At 40.3% G+C, this 21,252-nt stretch overlaps 2 protein-coding genes across 2 annotated transcripts; both read right to left on the reverse strand.

Moving 5' to 3' along the window:
* Positions 1 to 2,998: 2,998 nt before the first annotated feature.
* On the reverse strand, positions 2,999 to 4,102 carry LOC137838866 (uncharacterized). Its single transcript, XM_068648079.1, has one exon. The coding sequence runs from the start codon at positions 4,100 to 4,102 to the stop codon at positions 2,999 to 3,001; it is 1,104 nt and encodes a 367-aa protein (XP_068504180.1).
* A 15,406-nt stretch (positions 4,103 to 19,508) lies between these two features.
* On the reverse strand, positions 19,509 to 19,931 carry LOC137838867 (subtilisin inhibitor CLSI-II-like). Its single transcript, XM_068648080.1, has one exon. It carries the CDS (start codon positions 19,929 to 19,931, stop codon positions 19,509 to 19,511), a length of 423 nt encoding a protein of 140 aa, XP_068504181.1.
* Between the last annotated feature and the right edge of the window lie 1,321 nt (positions 19,932 to 21,252).

A 21,252-nucleotide genomic window follows, 5' to 3' on the forward strand; every position in this document is an offset into this window, starting at 1 on the left:
GCAAGCGGGTCACCTTGTCTCAAGCCTCTTGTTGGTTTGAATTCCTCTGTCGGACTTCCATTAACTAGCACTGAGATTGTGGCCGATTCCAGACACCCTCGCATCCACATAATCCACTTATTATGAAACCCCAATTTATGTAGCATGTCGTATAGAAACTCCCATCTCACCGAGTCATAGGCCTTTTCAAAGTCAACCTTCAAGCATAAACCTCTCCTCCCGCTCCTTCTAAGGTCCTCCACCACTTCATTAGCCATGACCACACTATCTAACATCCCTCTACCTTTTAGGAACGCAGACTGCCTTTCATCGATGACTGAGTTTAACACTTTCTTTATTCTGCCAGCCAACACCTTCGATATAATTTTATAAATGGCCCCCACTAGAGAGATAGGTCTATACTCCTCTAGCTTAGAGGGTTCCTTAACTTTTGGAACCAGGGCTATGAAGGATGGATTGCACCCCTTGGGTATGGTACTAGACTCATGAAAGAAGGCCAAGGCTTTAATAAGCTCATCTTTTATGTACGCCCAACTTTCCTTGATAAATTTAAAGTTGAACCCATCAGGACCAGGGCTCTTTGACCCATCACATTGCCACATCGCTTCCTTGATTTCCTCCTCCCTAAAAGTAGATATGAGGGTCAGGTTTTCTTCTGAGGATAGAGCCTTAAACTGTACACCATCAAGCCTTACGCCAAAATCTCTTGTAGCCTTGAACCTCTTCTCAAACAGATTCTTCGCTTCAACTCGGACCGTGCATGGCTCCTCGCACCACTGACCCCCAACTTCTACTCCCTTCACTTCATTTCTAAGTCTTCTCCATCTCAAAGATGAGTGATAGAATTTGGTACAAGAGTCCCCATACTTGAACCAATTTGACCTTGCTTTTTGGCAGATCAGTGAGTCTATCTTTCTATCTACATCCCTTAACCGACTTGTTAGATCCATCCTTACCAAGCTCACGCTTCCTACCGCATCTCCCTCAAAGTCCTGATTGTCAAGAGCCTCCATTTCTCTCAGAATGTTCCTCTTTGCAGTATGCAGATTACCATACACATCCCTATTCCAGATTTTCAGATCCCCCTTTAGCAGTTTCAACTTTTCCTTGATTTTCAAGATTTCATTCCCCTGTACAGAATAAGACTGCCACTTTTCCTTCACCATCCCATTAAAGTCTCCCTCCATATGCCATGCATCAATGGTTCGGAACGGTTTAGGACCCCAATCCTTCTCCATGGACTTCACCACCAAAGCACAGTGATCTGAAACTTCCCTATGCTGGACATACTGCTTACACATTGGCCAAATATTCATCCATTCTTCAGAAACAAGAATTCTATCAAGCCTGCTCTTAGCTGAACCATTTGATTTAAACCACGTGTATTTCTTGCCAACTATAGGTAGATCCAATAACAAATTGGAATCTATGAACCTATTAAAACCATTGATCTCGCTTGTGTGGTTACCAGATTGATCCCCTCTACCACTAGAACCTTTTCTTTCCCTTCTACTTCTTACAGCATTAAAATCCCCACAGAAACACCAAACCGACTCCTGAGAGGCCGCTTTGATATTGGTGAGCTCCTCCCAAAGTATCTTTTTATCTCTTAATGTACAAGCAGAATAGATGTTTGCTATAACACATCTTCTTTTAGAACTTAAGTGTTGGCCAACAATAACAACAAAACCCTTCCCCATCATATGGCTCTCAAAGCAGAAGGCTTCTTTGTGCCACATGGATAGTAAGCTCCCTCCTCCATTTTCACCTTCATTGTGAACCCATCCAATTCGATTATCCCCCCATAGGGCAAAACATCTGCTTTCTGTGAAATTTGTTGTTTTCGTTTCTTGTAAAGTTACAAATTCTGCTCCCTCCCAAGCAATTAATTGTCTCAAATATCTGGTCTTCGTTCCTCCCCCCAAACCTCTTATATTCAGATTAACTATCAGCATAAAAAACCTTTTTTTACACCCTCCTCGAACCTCTGCATAAACTCCTCGTCTCTCAATTCCATACACTGCATTTCCTGAACAGCCTCTTCCTCAACCCCTCTACAAGCAATTCCCAGATGCTTACCTAAGTCCCACAACTTTACTGGTTCCATCCTAATTTCTGGATCCCGAAACCGAGAATTGCATTTAGCAATCTCCCCGTCAGAGACAGAAGCAGAGAAGGTACCAGCTTTAAGGAAGGGGAGTATTTCTCACCTGGTTATACCTTGCACTTATTCTAGCTGATCGTCGTGGGTGTGTACTTGGTTCCCCCACTTCCCACAAACCTTTCATCCTACTTCTACGTGGTGGGGACTGACACTCACTATCCCCTGCTCCACCACCATCTTGTAGACCTTTCAACATATTTCCTTCTTCGTGACTTTGCTCTAATTCCTGTACCGCCTTTGGGTTGAGCTGGTTTGTACTAGAATTTATCTCCTCACATTTGACCCACATCCCGCATGTATGCGCTCTCTAGTTCCTTCTTCCTCTTGGGCTAAAATTTTAATCTGCCCTTGACCATTCTGGTCCACCCTTGCACCCACTTGGCCCAAACCCATGAAGGATTCAGTCATAGCATAACCAAACTCCACGTCGACCACTAACTTGGCCATGTCATCCTGTTTGAGAGGGCTGTATTGGGAAGATACAACCTTTTGATTAAAAGACTTCAGGTCCGCAGCCTCTCCTGACAACCTCTGGGCCCCCCTTACCTCATATGTGAAACCTTTATTACTTTTACTCTGACATTGTACCCCCTGCAGCATATCTTCCTCCAATACTAAACAATTTGTCGTTTCTGCTTTTCTCTCTCCTTCTCCCCCCACCTCTCCTCCGTTCACCTCCTCCTTCGACCACCGTGCCTCTCGGTCCCTCCTCCCGACCTCCTCTTCACAACTATTGATAGAGCACGCAGTTTCCTCTACATAGGTCTCCGACGAGGAGATGCTATCAGAGGAAGCAAAGCCTTCATAGCTGCATTTACACGGACCTCTGTTTTCTCAAGGTATTTCCTCCTCTACACGTATGTTGAAAAGATGGTCATTGATCCACATACTTTTCTCCAGCCTTGCATTCTGATTTATCAGTAGCCGGACTTGTAATCTAGCATACTCGAGGTTTTCCCATAGGAGAGTAGATTTATCAATTGACACTAACGATGCCATTTCACCTACTACTTTGGAGAAGCAATCCTTGGTCCAGAGAGAGATGGGTATCCCATAGCACCTTACCCACACAATTTTATGACCCGCTACGTGATTCTCCGACCACGGCTTGATGCTGTCAAAGACACTCTCAAACCAATCCTTATTGAGATTTATCAAGTTCTCCATACTCTCCCCTTCTCTTGGCGTCAGCATGGCTAGATTATCACCCAAGTAGCGTACGTTTATCATGCTCATGCCCCCCTTCAGAACCTCATCCTCCAGCTGTTCAAAGTCTAGATCTTCACTGAACTGGCCAATGACACTATTCTCCATCCACGGTAGAATCTGTTTATGAGTTGCAATAGCTGGATCCTTCCACTTCTGCTGATTGTCTCCTTTGACTATCTCTGCGTAAGATTTCTTCCCTCTTTTTTCCACCCAGATCTCCTTCCTGATCGCCCTTCCTTTTCCTACTGGGCCATCAGCCTGGCCCCACCTCCTAGGTCCTCCTTGTGACTCTAAAAAAGGTGTCTTTTCGCCCTTTCTCTGTTCCCTTCTGGGTTCTGACTCAAGTCTTCGATACCTCGGTACGTTCACGTGAAGCTTCATGTTACTTATATATATTTGATCCAACTCCTTCTCTAATTTCCCCACATGTCTCACCTCAAAAAAACGGACAAAACCGAATCTCCTGCCCCACTTGTTCAGCTTTCGAGAAATAAACACTTCTTTTACTCTTGCCCATCTTTGGAAGACCTTGTGCATATCCATCTCTCCAAACCCATTTGGAAAATTAGAAAAGAAGAAGGTGGTGAAGTCATACTTGTGTTTCTGACCTGCGCGGACCCCGACTTGCCTTTGCAAATGGCGAGCTTCCCTTCCCTTATGTTTTTGACCTGAGCTAATCCCATCGTATCTTTGCGAATGGCGAGCTTGCCTTCCCTTCCCATCACGCATCGTAAGATCAAGAGAAGTTGCAGAAATTTTGTCTTATTATTCAGTTTTCAACATCAAGTGCAAACAAAATCCACCATTGAAGCATGCAAGGAGTCAGTTTCAAATTGTTAGCTAAAATCACCGAAATTAGTGTTCTGTGTCAACAGCCCCAGGATTGAATCAATTATGCAGAGAACCAACAAAATCTTTGGTTGTTGTATGTTTGTCTTGGATTGTTGATGAATGGTTAATAATTTTTTTTTCTTTAATATACATTATATTATTATATATGTTAAAAAATTATTATAATAATGCAGCGTGTATAGCAGTACAAGAAAATCTTGAAATAGAAACCAATTTTTAGAAACCAAAATAATTAGTTACAATAGTAACTAAAATAGATACCATTTTAGAAACTAAATGAAAATTTGGTTTCTAAATTAGTTTTTATTATTTTTTATTATTGTTAAATAGTTTCTAAATTGGTATCTAATTAGCAACTAAGGTTTTAAGTACCAAATATTTAGTTTCTAAATTTGGTAGCAAAAACTTGGTTGCTAATTAGATACCAATTTAGAAACTATTTAACAATAATAGAAACTAATTTAGAAACCAAATTTCTTTTTAGTTTCTAAAATGGTCTCTAATTTAGTTACTATTGCAACTAATTATTTTGGTTTCTACAAATTGGTTTCTATTTCATGATTTTCTTGTAGTGTAGTATCAATATTAATTTTGCATTTATATAATTTTCTTGATGAAATACTTAAATCGATGATAAAACATAATCATTCTTTTAATAAACAATTTCAATAGCTGATATAAAAATAGCTTTACATATGGTGACACACATATGAATATATATCCTATTTTTTGTATTGTTTTATAGCTATAAGGTCTTCGAAATTGTTATAAAAAAGTTTTATGGCATATCAATAAATGCATGGTCGTTATTTAATTTTGATATTTTATTATTTTCAATAAATTAATTTTTAGTATAATCCTTTAGTTTATTCAAAAAAAAATTAGTCATAATAAAACTAAATTCAAAGGTTAAAATTTAATAATAAAATTATTTGATATGGTAGAAAGAAAAATTACTTGATATGAAACCGATATTTGTATAACTTATGTGATATGTAAATAATTTGTTTATATAATTTTAAAAATAACTATATATTTTTAGTTATAAATTTTATTTGATTAACATAGAATATGTTCTTAATTTTATGTTTAAATACTTTTAATAGGTTTAATAAATTCAATTATAAATTTTTAATTTATTTTTATTATTTGGCTTCTAAAATAAATAAAAGGTAGTGAGTAATTTTTGCATGCTATGGTTTAACCGATCATGCGTATTTATTAAATTATTATAAATAGTATGATATTAGATTAGAAATATATTTAGATGGCACTTGGCGGAAACAATTTTTAAAAGGAATAACGGTGTGTAGAGTAAAAGAGGGGTTAATTTATCAATACGGTGTAATTTTGTAAAGATTTATTGAAATAGATAAATTTTAAAAAAATTATAAAAATAGATAAATTATATTTTGAAGTACAACTTTAAAATTAAGAAATTATGTTTTCAAAATTTTCATTTTGTGCAATTTCAAACCTAAAATCATCCTTCAAAACACGTTATATATTTTTTATTTAATTATTTTTAATAGAGTTGTACTTAAAAACACAACTTTAAATATATATATTTTTTTAGAAATTGTCACTGTAACCATGATTTGTTTTTTTTAAAGTCTTTCAGCACAACTTTAAATCTATCAAAAGAGTTTAATTATTTTAATAAAATATATTTATATATAAAGTGAACGTTGATCCTAATGACTATATAAGAAAGATTGAAAAATTGTCTTTTGAAGTTACCTCCTTGTTTCATGTGTTTAGTTTTTCTTCTTTTAATTTCTTGTAATATTTTTTTATAATATACTTTTTTATAATTTAGAAAATACTATTGACCAATATGAGATGAGATGTTTTGGAGGTTTTATATGAGTGTGAAGATAGATAGTACACATGAAGTAATTTTTTTTTTCATTACAAGAAAATTATAAAATATAAACTAATTTTAGAAATAAAAAATTATTAGTTACTATAGTGACTAAATTAGAAATCATTTTAGAAACTAAAAAAATTTGGTTTATAAATTAGTTTTTATTATTGTTAAATAGTTTCTAAATTGGTACGTAATTAACTACCAAATTTTAACTACTAATTATTTAGATTCTAAATTTGGTTGCAAAAACCTTGGTAACTAATTAGTTACCAATTTAGAAACCATTTAACAATAATAGAAACTAATTTAAAAACTAAAAGTTTTTTTAGTTTCTAAAATAGTTTCTAATTTAGTCACCATAACAATTAATTATATTTGGTTTCTAGTATTTGTCGTTATTTTATGTGATGGTCAGTTTTTTTTGGGTTTATGTAGTGGAAAATGTGTATCATAATAAGATTGCAAAAATTGATTTTGTAATTTTTTCTTTAAATCGATTTTGTTATATATATATATATATATATATGAATAGAGTTCACACTTGATTTTTGTTTTTTTCTTTTTGGTAAATTGATTTTGTTATGTGTAAATAGAATTCACAATCGATATTTTCTTTTTATTGTAATTCGATTTTTTTTTTTGGTTTTTAGTTTATTATAATATGTTATAAATTAGTTTTTTTATACATGATTTAGTTTATTATAAATTTATATAGGAATTTTAATTACCGCAAAGATTATAATCCGTTATTATAATTTCTTTTAACAGTAATATTTTTTTATTTTCCATTACTGTGAAGAATTATAACAAACGAAAATATTATGTTTGTATTTATGTTACTAATATTGATTTTTTTTATAACTTTCTGGTATATGTTTAATATTTATAAAAATTTCTGTTGTTTTATTTATATTTACGTAGGTTGTTATGTTTATGTACTGGGATGACCGACCGGTCTATGGACCCGGTCAACCCATGCGTCAAGACCCTACTTTAAGGTACAAGGTCGACCACGTGTTATATGTAGCCGACCGAGATAAGATGCTCAAGTCAAAGGTTGATCTGATTAGCAAAGGTCAACCCATGGTTAGGAAACGACCTAATCCAACCCTAATCGCTAAACAACCCCCTAATCCGGCACAACAGCAAGGGCCCATCAAGGTAATATAAATATCACGCATTCCAAGGAAGAAGGTACGTCATTATCTACAGTATTCTAACCAGCCGAATACGATACCCCACTGACTTGAGCGTTGGAGTGCCATCTGCAGGTACCCCACCAGTCTGAGGAGCCGTTCGGCGAGGAAGATAGAAGGAGGAACGTGAGACACGACCGACCGAGTAACATCTGAAGACAATAGTTCTCCCAGTCCCCAAACTAGTTCGAGAACAATTGGCGCCCACTGTGGGGCCGAGGAGAGCCAGAAGAAACCATAGTAGTAGATGGTATCAACCCGTAGCATGGCAAGCATGACCGAGGCAGACCAAACGGCAATGATGATGGCACTCCAGAAGGAGTTAGCAGAGATGAAGAAGGCACACGAGGAGGCCGCTAAGAAGAAAGAAGAGGAAATCAAAAGCCTCCAAGAAGAAAACAAACGAATGAAGAAGCTGGTCGAGGGGGTGCCGTCCCTCACCATGACCAACCAGGCCGGCAAGTCCTACGCCACCGGTGCCGGCCTCCAGGCCGAAAAAGACACGAAAAACGACTTCACTCTGGAAATGGATGGGGAGTCCCACCCCAGCAAAACAGCCAACACTACCGCCATGACGGGCCCAGATCAGCGTCATCCCTTTACTGACCGCGTCATGGACCCCCCTGCCGGACAAATGGAAAGGCTTCAACAGGGATCGGTACGATGGAACGACCGACCCCGATGAGCACGTGGACGCATACACAACACATATGAGCCTGTACACCACGGACGATGCGGTCTTTTGCCGAGTCTTCCCCACCTCCCTAAAGGGAGGCGCTCTGAGCTGGTTCACCAAACTCCCTGCAAACTCGATAGATTGTTTCGAGACCCTGATAGCGAAATTCGATGTCCAATTCGCAACAAGCCGCCCCCACCATCTAACATCCATAGCGCTGGTCGGCATTCGCCAAGAGAAGGGAGAGTCCCTCAGAACGTTCATCGATCGGTTCAGCAAGACCGCTATGAGCATTCGCAACCTCAGCCCCGAGGTGGCGATGCACCACATGCTGACCGCCCTTAGACCCGGTCCGTTTGCCGATAGCCTGTGTATGCAGCCTGCTACCAACCTCGATGACCTTAGACGCCGAGCGGCGAAATTCATGCAGCTAGAGGAACTTCGTGAATTCAGGAACAACGCCCGGGCCGAGGCAAGCGGAGAAAAGAAGGAGGACAGGGAGCAACAAGGAAGGTCACGAACTGACCGAGACCAAAAAAGGGACAACCGAGGGCCCCTCTTCTCCCGCTACACGCCTCTGAACGCGGATAGGAGCAAAATTTTGCAAGAGGCCCTAAATGCCGAGTTGATACCACCGCCCCGGAGGGCTATGAGCCCAGAAAACGCCGACCGCAGCAAAAGGTGCCGGTACCACAAGAATACCAGCCACTCCACCGAAGAATGCCAAGCCCTGAAGGACAAAATAGAAGAACTCATCCAGGCCGAGCACCTCAAACGCTTTGTGCGTGGGACCCGGGAAACGCGTCGCTCCCCATGCAAAGAGCAAACGCCTAGGAGAAGAGACCGAACCACCCCAGGGCCACGAGAGGGCGATAGGCGCGGAGACCGGCGGGGACGAAGGGACGACCCCCCACAAGCCGACACTCGTAGGGGCCGAGAGGTAATCAACACCATAGCCGGAGGGTTCGCTGGCGGAGGTAGTTCCAACAGCGCACGCAAGAAACATCTACGGGCCGTCCACCAAGTAAACCTCGTCTCCGCCCGGCCGAGGATGCCACCGATCACGTTCATAGACGAAGATTTCAAGGGGATAGACCCAGCACAGGACGACCCAATGGTGATATCGGTCGATATAGACAACTTCACGATCAAGAAAACCCTCGTGGACCAGGGAAGTTCGGTCGACATATTATACTGGAAGACCTTCAAAGCCATGAGAATCCCGAAGGAGGAAATGATGCCCTACAACGACCACGTGGTCGGCTTTTCTGGGGAACGCGTAGGAACGAAGGGTTACATAGAGCTATACACAACGTTCGGCCTTGAAGGGGCTAGCAAAACCCTTAAGATCAGATACTTGGTCATAAATGCCAACACGTCCTACAACATCCTCCTCGGCAGGTCGTCCCTCAACAAGCTCGAAGCGATCGTCTCCACGTCCCACTTAACAATGAAATTCCCTTCCCTCTCAGGCGACATCTTAACGATCCACATAGACCAAAAGGTCGCCCGAGAATGCTACGCTGAAAGCCTACGAGTTGAACCTACACGACAGAGGTCCAACAGTAGCCGCTCACCAAGACGAAAGATTGCCGGCCGTGGGAGAAGCCCCCACCGGTACTCACCACAACCAAAGAAAGCCATCACCATGGCAGATCTGGATCCAAGAGAAGTCGAGCCAAGACTCAAAGCCAAGGACGAGCTGCGCCGGGTCGAACTTGATGGGGAGGACCGATATACGAGCATCGGCACGGCAATGGCTGCCGCTGATGCGGATTTCGTTCACCAAACCCTCAAGAGAAACGTAGATCTCTTTGCCTGGACAACTGCCGACGTATCAGGCGTCCATCCGGACATCATCACCCATCGCCTTTCAGTGTATAAAGAAGCGCGCCCGGTAGCACAAAAGAAAAGAAACTACGGAGAGGACAAGCGGCTGGCGGCCAGAAGCGAGGCCGAGAAGCTCCTCAAAGCTGGCTTTATCGCCGAAGCACGATATTCCACTTGGCTGGCCAACGTGGTGATGGTCAAAAAGTCAAGCGGAAAATGGTGGATGTGTGTAGATTATAAAGACCTCAATAAAGCGTGCCCCAAAGATTCAAACCCCCTTCCCAACATCGACCGGCTGGTGGATGGAGCGGCCGGTCACAAGATACTGAGCTTTCTGGACGCCTACTCCGGCTACAACCAGATAAGCATGCACCATAGCGATAGAGGCAAAACGGCTTTTACGAAGGACGGCGCCAACTACTTCTACAAGGTAATGTCGTTCGGCCTAAAGAACGCTGGAGCCACCTACCAGAGGCTCATGGACAAGATTTTCAAAGGGATGATCGGCAGAAGCGTGGAGGTGTACGTGGACGACATCGTGGTGAAATCCGACTCGTGCGGCCAACACATAAAAGACCTACAAGAAGTTTTCGACGCTCTGAGAAGGGTCAACATGCGCCTCAACCTTGAGAAGTGTGCGTTCGGCGTAGAGGGTGGCAAATTCCTTGGCTTCATGCTCACCCACAGAGGGATCGAAGCGAACCCTGACAAATGCAAGGCCATAACGGAAATGAGAAGCTCGAAAAACTTGAAAGAAATTCAGCAGCTACTCGGCCGGCTAACAACACTTTCTAGATTCGTCCCCCGCCTCGCTGAGCGGATCAGGCCGATAGCCACAATGCTCCACAAAACTTCGAAATGCAGTTGGAACGAGGAATGCGAACAAATCTTCGGCCAGCTCAAAACATTCCTGTCGTCGCCGACCGTCATCAAAAAGCCCCGTCTGGACCTACCCATCGTAGTCTACCTGGCCGTATCAGAAGAAGCGGTCAGCGCCGCCCTTGTCCAAGAAGTGGACCACGAAGAATACCCGGTATACTTCGTCAGCTGGACGCTCCACGCAGCCGAAACCAGGTACCAAATGATAGAGAAAGTGGCACTAGCCCTGGTGCTGACCGCAAGGAGGATGCGCCCATACTTCCAGAACCATGAAATCAGGGTAAGGACCAACTATCCTATATACAAAATTTTATCTAAACCCGACCTTGTAGGACGGATGATAGGGTGGTCGGTCAAACTTTCAGAGTTCGACATCAGGTACGAACCAAGGGGTGCCATCAAATCCCAATGCTTGGCAGATTTTGCCGCCGAGCTCCCCAAAAACCCAGAAACCTCGGCCAAGTGGGTCCTCTATGTGGACGGCTCATCCAACAAAACGGCTTGTGGCGTCGGGGTCGTCCTCGAGGGGCCTGGGGACTTATTGATCGAGCAAGCCCTCCAGTTCTCCTTCAAAGCAACGAACAATCAAGCAGAGTACGAGGCCATACTGGCCGGCCTCAACTTAGCAAACGACCTAGGCGCCCGGGAGGTCACATGCAAGAGCGACTCCCAACTGGTCGTCGGCCAAATCAAAGGAGAATTTGAAGTCAAGGAGCCCCTCCTCCAGCGATACTATCACACGGTTCGCAACGTCATAGCCAAGTTCGACGCGGTCATGGTCGAACACATACCACGACAGGTAAACGAGTGTGCTGATGCACTCTCACGACTGGCATCCTCTAAAAAACAAAGTCATCACCGATCGGTCGTCCAAGTGCGACTAGCATAACCGAGCGTAGGTGACGCCAAATGCATGATGGTCACCGAGACCCACACATGGATGACCCCGATCACCCAGTACTTAGAACACGGAACATGCCAACCGGCGGAAGAAAAAAGCATCAGACGGAAGTGCGCACGATACACCATGATCGGCCAAGACCTATACCGTAGGGGGTACTCAACACCACTCCTAAAGTGTCTCACCAAAGAACAATCCCAATACGTGCTACAAGAAATCCACGAGGGAGCGTGCGGGAGCCACTCCGGGGCCCGAACGATGGCGGCCAGAGTCATCCGTGCGGGATACTACTGGCAGACCGTTCATGGAGATAGCGCTGACTATGTCAAGAAATGCCAAAAATGCCAAGAGTTTGGCCCCCTCCACCATCAAAAACCAGAAGAACTGCATAGCATGACATCACCCTGGCTGTTCGCCATGTGGGGGATGAACATCATCGGCCCGTTCTCACCAGGAAAAGGCCAAACGAAGCACTTGCTAGTCGCGGTAGACTACTTCACCAAGTGGATAGAGGCCGAACCCCTAGCCACCATCACTGCTCGAAATGTCCAAAATTTCGTGTGGAAGAACATAGTGTGCAGATTCGGCATACCACACTCGATAGTCTCCGACAACGGCCGGCAGTTCATCGACCAAGGCCTCATGACTTTCTACAACGACCTCGGCATCAAATCCCTCACAAGCTCCGTCGAGCACCCGCAAACGAACGGACAAGCCGAAGCAGCCAACAAGGTCTTATTGAACGAACTAAGAAAGAGGCTCGGCACTGCAAAGGGAAGATGGACGGAGGAGCTGCCCGAGGTCCTATGGGCATACCGTTGCACCCCGCAATCCACCACACAAGAAACCCCCTACAGCCTCACATACGGCACCGAGGCCATGATACCGGTGGAGGTCGGGGAGCCATCCATCCGACGCCAACTCTTCGACGTATCCCTCAACAAGGAAAGTCTGGCGGTCGGCCTCGACCTCTTGAACGAGCTTCGAGACAAAAGCAAGATACGAGAGGCAGCATGCAAGCTCCGAGCGTCAAGAAGGTACAACTCGAAAGTCCAGCCCAGAAACATCCACCAAGGCGACCTCGTCTGGAGAATGCGCAGCAACGCTAGGAAGTCGGACGACAAATTCTCATCAAACTGGGACGGACCATTCCGAATCCGAGAAGTAGGAGAGGGGGGGGGGGGGCTTATCACTTAGAGCATCTATCGGGAAAAATTGTACCTAGGACATGGAATGCCACGCACCTAAAGTTTTATTTCAGCTAAGCATGAATAAAATACACGCACTCTTTCCTCGCTCGACCGATCCATCGGTCGGAGAGGTTTTAACGAGGCGTTTCATACATGGTGTATATAACGAATGACACACACGGTTCGGCCAGGATGTAGCCTTAACCGGCATACCCTCCCGTAATCCACACGGCACGACCAGGATGTAGCCTTAACCGACATACCCTCCTGTAACCCACACGGTTCGGTCAGGATGTAGCCTTAACCGGCATACCCTCCCGAAACCCGTATCTAGCTCGGCCAGGACGTAGCCATAACCGGCATACCCTCCCGATGCACACATAACGTTCGACAAGAACCCCGGTTCACCTAGACATCCAATAAAATTCGTCTAAATCGAATTCGCTAAAGAACGACCGACTGATCGAAGTCCGTTACAATCACTTGGTTGATTTTAATTATCACGAGTCACTCAGTTGATTTCATCTACCGACCGATTACTTAGTTCTTTTTACTCAGTTAATTTTACCCCGGTTTAAGATTAAATTATTCGAACCCACTCGGCTCGTAAAGGCCCGTTCGTCCAGAAAAAGCATAAAAACAATTAAACGAAAAAAACTACATTCCATTAAAACAAAAGAGGAGGGGGCCACACCCCGGCCCCAAGGGTTCAAAATTAAAGCCAACCGCCTAATCCACAATATTCAATACATCATTAGAGGGATCAGCTTCAGCTTCATCAGCAGGAGGGCCGGCCGCCGCAGGAACCAAACGGCCATCGACAACTTCCATGTCTTGGTCAAATCGACCAGAAGGGGGTGGGCCGCCGTAGAGCACTTCGGCCTGGCGGACGGCAAGGTCGAAACTCTGACCGATAAGAACCATGGTGTCCTCCATGGTCTTCAGAACTTCAGCCTCGGCCGCCCTCTTCGCCTCGCGCTCGGCCGCAGCTTCCTCCTCCATCAGGGTAGCCCGATGGTCGGCCGCCTCCAATGCCTTGCGAAGGAGAATAACCTCCGCGGCTTTGTCGGCATTGGCCTTCTCCAGCTCGGCCAAACTGTTCTAGTGCAGCTCCAGTTCGGCCGCTTGCGCATACAACTTCTTTTCGTAAGTTGTGTTGGCCTCCACGGCCTGCTTCATGTTTTTCCCGGCCTCCTGAAGCTCGTGCTCGAGGCGCGACCCGTGAGAAGGACCGATCGCCCCCCACCAACGCAAGCGTTGATCCGCCCGAAGAAGCCAAGGGTACCGCCACCCCGGTCGGAATAGGACGGTTGAATTCATCGGTAGGCGGAGAAGATGGTCTAGCCGACCGAGCTGGAGGTGGGCATCTGTCCCACTGCCCGCACGGTGCGAGCAATATTGCCGCCCTCGCGGCCACGCTTCTTGGAAGGTCCCCCCCGGGAGCCCTCTTCCGTCCGGGGCTTGGCGCCAACGGCCCCCTCTTCTCGTTCAGCTTATTCTTGAACGAATGCAGCATGCCGACCGCTTGAGGTATCTCCTTCTTTGCAATTTCTGCAAGCAAAACAAAGAAAAGATCGGTCAGAACAAAACGCAACTAATAAGATGACAAGTGTTGAAAGGCATACCCTCAAAAGCCTCCTCACGGTCGGTCGCATTGTACAGCGACATGAGTGGCCGAGCGGGGAGCTTCCTTGGAAGGACATCGAACAAAGAAAAAATAAGACGCTCATGCTCGCTCGGATATGCCGGCCTCGGCCAATCCGTTATCTTTATTGGACTCTTCGACCAAAACAACGGGAAACAAGGCTGACCGACCTCGTCAAAAAAGTAACGTGTCCCCGCCGGCTCCACATACACTTTAAAGAACTTCTCTTTAAAGTTCTTATAAGAGGCCGTGAAGGGTTTGAACAACACGTTACCCGCCCGGCTGACCAGCGATTGCCAACTAACAAGCTTGGCCGGGTATGACGAATAGAAATGGAGAAAACAAGAAGGGAGAGGACGCAACCCAAACGTCCGTCAAACGATGCGAAACACTTGCATAGACGCCCACGAGTTGGGGTGAAGCTGGGTCGGAGCCACATTCAGCTCCTTCAGGACCCCGGCCGTGAAGGCATCAAAGGGAAGGGACACATGCAGGTCCGCAAAAAGACAACCATACATAAAGAAAAAGGGAGGCTCAGTAGATGACCGCTCCCTGTACACACGATCCTCCAAAGAAGAAGAAGAAGAAGTAGAAGAAGAAGAAGAAGAAGAAGAAGAAGAAGAAGAAGAAAAAGAAGAAGAAGAAGAAGAAGAAGCGGGGGGGGGGGGGGGGAGACTCAGAAGGAGCAGACATGACTAACCTTTGGACGAACGAAGAAGGCAACTGAGATCGGTCGAATTGATTCGAAGTGTCGGAGCTCAAACAAAGATAACGCGTGAAACACTACTGTTCCCAGCCCCTATTTATAGCCCGGGAGGACCTTGAAATTCCAAACGTCGCAAAAACCTCAACCGTTGGATTCGCTTGATCCAACGGTTCGCATCACTTGGCGCCCAGAAAAACCCCGCATAAATGTGCGTCACATCAATCGCTTAGGCGCCCCCAAAACATCACTTCACCCATCATTACACAATCCGCCCGAGGCCCATTCCTCAGACTCTTCGGCTGTACCATCTCTCGAGCTTGGGAGGCAACTGTACTGGGATGACCGACCGGTCTATGGACCTGGTCAACCCATGCGTCAAGACCCTACTTTAAGGTACAAGGTCGACCACGTGTCATATGTGGCCGACCGAGATAAGATGCTCAAGTCAAAGGTTGACCCGATTAGCAAAGGTCAACCCATGGTTAGGAAACGACCTAATCCAACCCTAATCGCTAAACAACCCCCTAATCCGGCCCAACAGCAAGGGTCCATCAAGGTAATATAAATATCACGCATTCCAAGGAAGAAGGTACGTCATTATCTACAGTATTCTAACCAGCCGAATACGATACCCCACTGACTTGAGCGTTGGAGTGCCATCTGCAGGTACCCCACCAGTCTGAGGAGCCGTTCGGCGAGGAAGATAGAAGGAGGAACGTGAGACACGACCGACCGAGTAACATCTGAAGACAATAGTTCTCCCAGTCCCCAAACTAGTTCGAGAACAGTTTATATAAATATTTTCTTTATAATTATTATAATCTATTATAGATTTATTTTTTATTTTAATGAGTTATGATGCTTCAATAGTTGGAGTAGTTTTTTTTATATGTGAATTACTTACTGCAATGTTTTTCAATTCTAAACAATTTTTGTGTTAATTGAATATTCAAATTAATTTTTTCAATTTGACAATTTAATGCAAATAGAATGATTTACAAAAATGTAATCACCCATAAAAAAAAAATCAAATACAATTAAACAACTACATACTTAGGTGATTACTCAAAATGTTCTTGTTGTGACAAGATAATGATAAAAAAAGTTCAAACAATAAGATGAATCCAAAAATAAATGTTTTATCCGAGTCTCATTCTCTCTTAAAAGGTAAACTAATTTAAAAATAATGCTAGTGATTTCGAACAATTTGATTTTTAAATGAGAGATATAAAGTTTTAGAACATTTTTTTTATCGGTAGGAAAGAATAAATAAATTTGAACCACTTCAGAGGTGATCCAACCCTTATACATAATATTACATCCTAACGACTGTGGAGAGCACAACCACCTACACCTAACCAAAGAAAACAAAACTCAAGAATACCTCAAAATCTGATACATGCAAGTCAAATGATTAAGACACCATTTAGAATAAGAGAAAACAATTGAAGATATCAATAAATCACGTTATACGTGGAGAGAAAAATAAATTCAAAATAACAAGACAATTATTACAGTAAATGAAGATGAATATTCCTTGTCTGATGTGATGCTTTAATGTAGCGTACGTAATCGCACGTAATCGTAATGAAGAAAGAGAGGTTTTAATGAACCCTAATTGTAGAGAAAAATAAATATAAAAGAAACTTTTATTCACTTGTATATTAGAGAGTAAAATACATGGTGTATATATAAGAAAAAGATTAAGACCTAGCTGAAACAGAAAAGGAAAGTTGGGTCAAACAAACAAAGCCCAATAATTTAAAATAGAAAATTAAATATATTAACAACAATTAACAATATATAGAGTAAAGAAGATTGAGAGGAAGAAGAACACCAAGGATACATATTGTATTTTTCAATTACTTTAGTTAATTTTATTTACTATTACTTTTACATTTTACAAACAATAAAAAAAGATCCAAAAATTATTGTCTTACAAGATTTGAGTCTCTTATGACATCTTATTAGTTGATATTTTTTTAATAATAATAAATTAATTAAATAAAATGAAACATTTTAGAGATGTTTCAATTCTTATACAAAATCTCCAACCAAAACTAGTTTTACATATAAAAAAGTAGTTATTCCACCTGGATTTAAATTCCAAGATGTATCAAAACATCCTAGTACCTTCCTTCTTTGCTAATTTCACAAATAAGTCTAAAAGTCAATCCTAAAAGTTGAGATGAAAAATATTGTAAGAACAACTTGGAAATCTTGTCCAATTTCACAACTTTATTAGAAAACAAATCAATACAAAATACAATCACCTAGAGAAAAATAAAATACAATAAAACAACTACATACTTGGGTGATTACTCCAAATGTTCTTGTTGTGGCAAGGTAATGATAAAAAAAACTTCAAACAATAAGATGAATAAAAAACAATGTCTTATTCGAGTCTCAGGCCCTCTTAACAAGTAAATTAATTTAAAAATAATGCAATTGATTTGAAACAATTTGATTTTTAAATGAGAGATATAAAGTTTTAGAACATGATCATTTTTTTAAAAGTTTTTCCAACAAAACAAAATATTTTATCATAACATACTTGAAATCACAAAATGCCCAATACGTGTTCAAAAAGCTTCCTAACTTGACATATGATCAAATCAAGGCACAAAAGGAACTTACACAAAAAATTAAGTATAAAACACATGATTTAATCGCACAACAACCATTCTTGACTTGAATTTTCACCCCTTAAATCTTGTGACAAAATATCTTTTCACTCAAAATTCTCATTCCTTCCCTATATATATGTCTTTATCAATTGGTTAGAATCATCAAATACATTTGCATATAGTCTATACATATCACCAATTCACATGTATTAATGGTAGTCTTAATCAATAGGAGTAAAATGCAAAACTTTGAAACAAAGAAAACAAGAGGAGCACTACAATCTTCTCAAATAGTGGTAGACCACATAAAACTATTAATGGAGAACCATATAGGAGAATTCACTAATAAAATTAATGACTAAAATGATGAAAAATGAAGAAGTGATTACGAAAAAGACTATCCTCTCTTATGGAATGTAGAATATGAAAATGGTCCACTACTATAAGATATAGTCATAGGTTATTTGAGTCATAACTTATTTGGATCCTTGGGAGACCAAGCACATAGTCCAAAGGGCAGTGGATATGGGGAGGAATTTGTAAAGTCCAAGAGGCATTACTCTAGACTTAGGTGGAATTATTTTTCTTTTGTTTTCATTAGCGTTTTAGTATTTGTGGCAAACTAGATTTCATCTCTCAAAATATTTAGTGACTTTCCTTTATTCTTTAGTAACACATTTAAATTTTTTTAATGGAAGATGCTTCCATGAACCACAATCTTCCTTCAAAGAGTATTAGACCTACATAGGACCACTTTAGCATATTCTATACAACTTCAATGAACTATTAAGAAATACACTTTAAATCTAACTCAACCTTATAAAATCAGTTTATAAAGTGAAGTTTGCACTCACTTATATACTATAAAATGTCATTATCTCTAGTTGATGTGTAATTTTAAAAAAGAACCTATATAACGTCACTTTTATTTTAGAAACCTTATATGTAGTTACCTATATAGATCCATCCACATGTAATAATATATGAATTTATATCTAGGTAATTATATTATGATATTATATGTAAACAATTATATATGCGAATAAAATCACATGAAGTTACCTACACAGAAATCCTCAAGTATTTTACTTACAAATTCTTTTTTTATTATATGATCAATGGTATATGAAAACAACTTCTTCTACATGTCAATAACTTAAACTTTATTGAAATATTCCTAAAAAACTTTTAATACAAAAAAATACATATCCATATGAAAAAGTTATCTAAATAATAAGAAACATATTCGATAAAAAAATCATTAAAAAATACCCAATATCATATCAAAGTAGTGTTTCATCCTTTAATTAACCATTTAATAATTAAAGGATATGCATAAATAATAAAAAACAATAGAGATATCATCACTTTCGAAAGAAATGAAAGAGCTCAAACCCTTGGTTAAAATTTTCTTTAGGTTTTTATGATGAATTTTTAAAATTAAGAGAGATTTTTATACATTCAAAATTTATTCATGGTAAGAAACTTGAGTTTACATAATCAATATACTATTAGAAAATAATTTTTTAATTTTAAAAACTAATTTTTTAATTTGAATTAAATTTAAAATATGCTTCTTAATATATATCAGAGTCATTCAAAACTTATCGTACCGAACCAAACTTTAGAAAATTGAATCAAACTTAAAAGTACATTTCTTAATAAACGAATTTAGATATATAAAAATATAACTCTAAAATAGTTTTACCACAACACTCACATATATCTAGTAGGAACATTTTATTAAACCTTGTGAAGGTTCTTCAGCCAATATTAATAAGTGCAAAATTAAAGGGAGTATTAAGATGAGAATCATCCATCAAAACAAGACGCCTTCGCTTATGATCATCAATTCTCCCAATACTAAAACAAGTGTTGTGATTAGTGTTATTGCTGCAAAATACAAACTTATAGCCCTCACCATATTTCTTAATCATAAACGTTCCACTTAAGATTTCCTTCCCTGCATGGTCTGTACCATCACCAATACCAACCCATTTTGTAGGAAAATCATCACCAACTACCACCCACTTGGAGGATGAAGCACAATAAGGATGATAATCAAATCTAATCTCTAATGGTGTCTCTGTCAGTATGGCACCTGAGCTTCTTCCTTCTGTGCTGAATCTCAGACCCTCCCCAGGGAAAAACTGATCATAATTCAGTATAACAACAACTTGGGGCATCTTGAGTTCCCATCAAAATCTAACTCTACTCCACCACCTTGTGGACCTTGACAATTGAGTTCTGAAATATCGTATTGAACAGAAGGAGAAATGAGTAAACCATTTGAGTCCAGAACTTGTTTAGGAACCCTACAGAAGGCTAATGGAAGAAAGTTGGAAGTGAAGAGAAGGAAGAAAGAGAGAGTGAGGGATAGTGTAGACTTCATGGTTTATGATAATGTGTTTAGTTTTGGTTCAATCTCCTTTTATAAAGGTTTTTCTAGGTTTACTAATTAATGTTTTTTATGAAACTATCACCATGTTTATTATTTATTCATTCATTTTATTTAATTTTTTATGCATTTTTGTGTGTGTTTGTGTGATGAATGCATTTATTATATATTTTTATTGGATTCAAAACTGTTGTGTTTTTATTGATGAATGCATTAATTAATAGATATGTTTCATAGAATCCAATTTTCAAGTTATAAATGTTGGGTAAAATTGCGTTTTTTCCTTAATAGTGAGATTTTTTGTAACTTTTTTTTAAATAAAAGATGAATAGAAAAAAAAAGATAAAAAGATTTGCAGTGACTATCTCATCTCATTAGAATAAGAAAACTACTCGTAAGGTAATGAATGAGAAACACAATACTATTTACTATATTAGCACTACTTTTATTTCATAATTATTTTAATATTCTTTAGCTAAATTAAAAATATCAATAAATATGTTACTTTTTAAAATATCTTTCCTATCTTAATAAACCCATTGCTTTTATTTGTAAATTAGATAAAAATTAATTAAAATTCATTGATAATTTAGAATATTATTTCATTTAAAACTTGTTTTAAATTTAAATTTAAAGATAATAATTTGGTTAAGAATTTATGATTTAAAATTTAAATAAAATTATATATATATATATATATATATCAATGATTCACCTATTATTCTATCTAATACATATCACACATTAATTAAATATATAAATTTATACAATTAATATCATATTATGTTGCTATTATATAACTATTTGTCACTTGAACGAGTTTCTTTTAGTTAAGTAATCTTGATTCTTACAATTGAAGAAAACTTTTTTGCTTGAGTAGTTTCATATTGTTTGAACGAGACAACTCCAAAATAGTAGAATTAATTATGTCTCTTCTTTGTTCAAATACCCACTTAATGCTTGAATGCTCTCACAATGTTTAAGGGTTCTCACAACGCTTGAGTGGTGTAATTGTTGTGTCTCTTCCAACAAGTTTCAACAACACAACATCTTATTTCACCAGTGTTTGAACGATCATGTCATCACTTGATTGTTGGAGCATAGTTGTA

Source organism: Phaseolus vulgaris, chromosome 4 (genome assembly GCF_000499845.2).
Source record: "Phaseolus vulgaris cultivar G19833 chromosome 4, P. vulgaris v2.0, whole genome shotgun sequence".
NCBI classification, from domain to species: domain Eukaryota; kingdom Viridiplantae; phylum Streptophyta; class Magnoliopsida; order Fabales; family Fabaceae; genus Phaseolus; species Phaseolus vulgaris.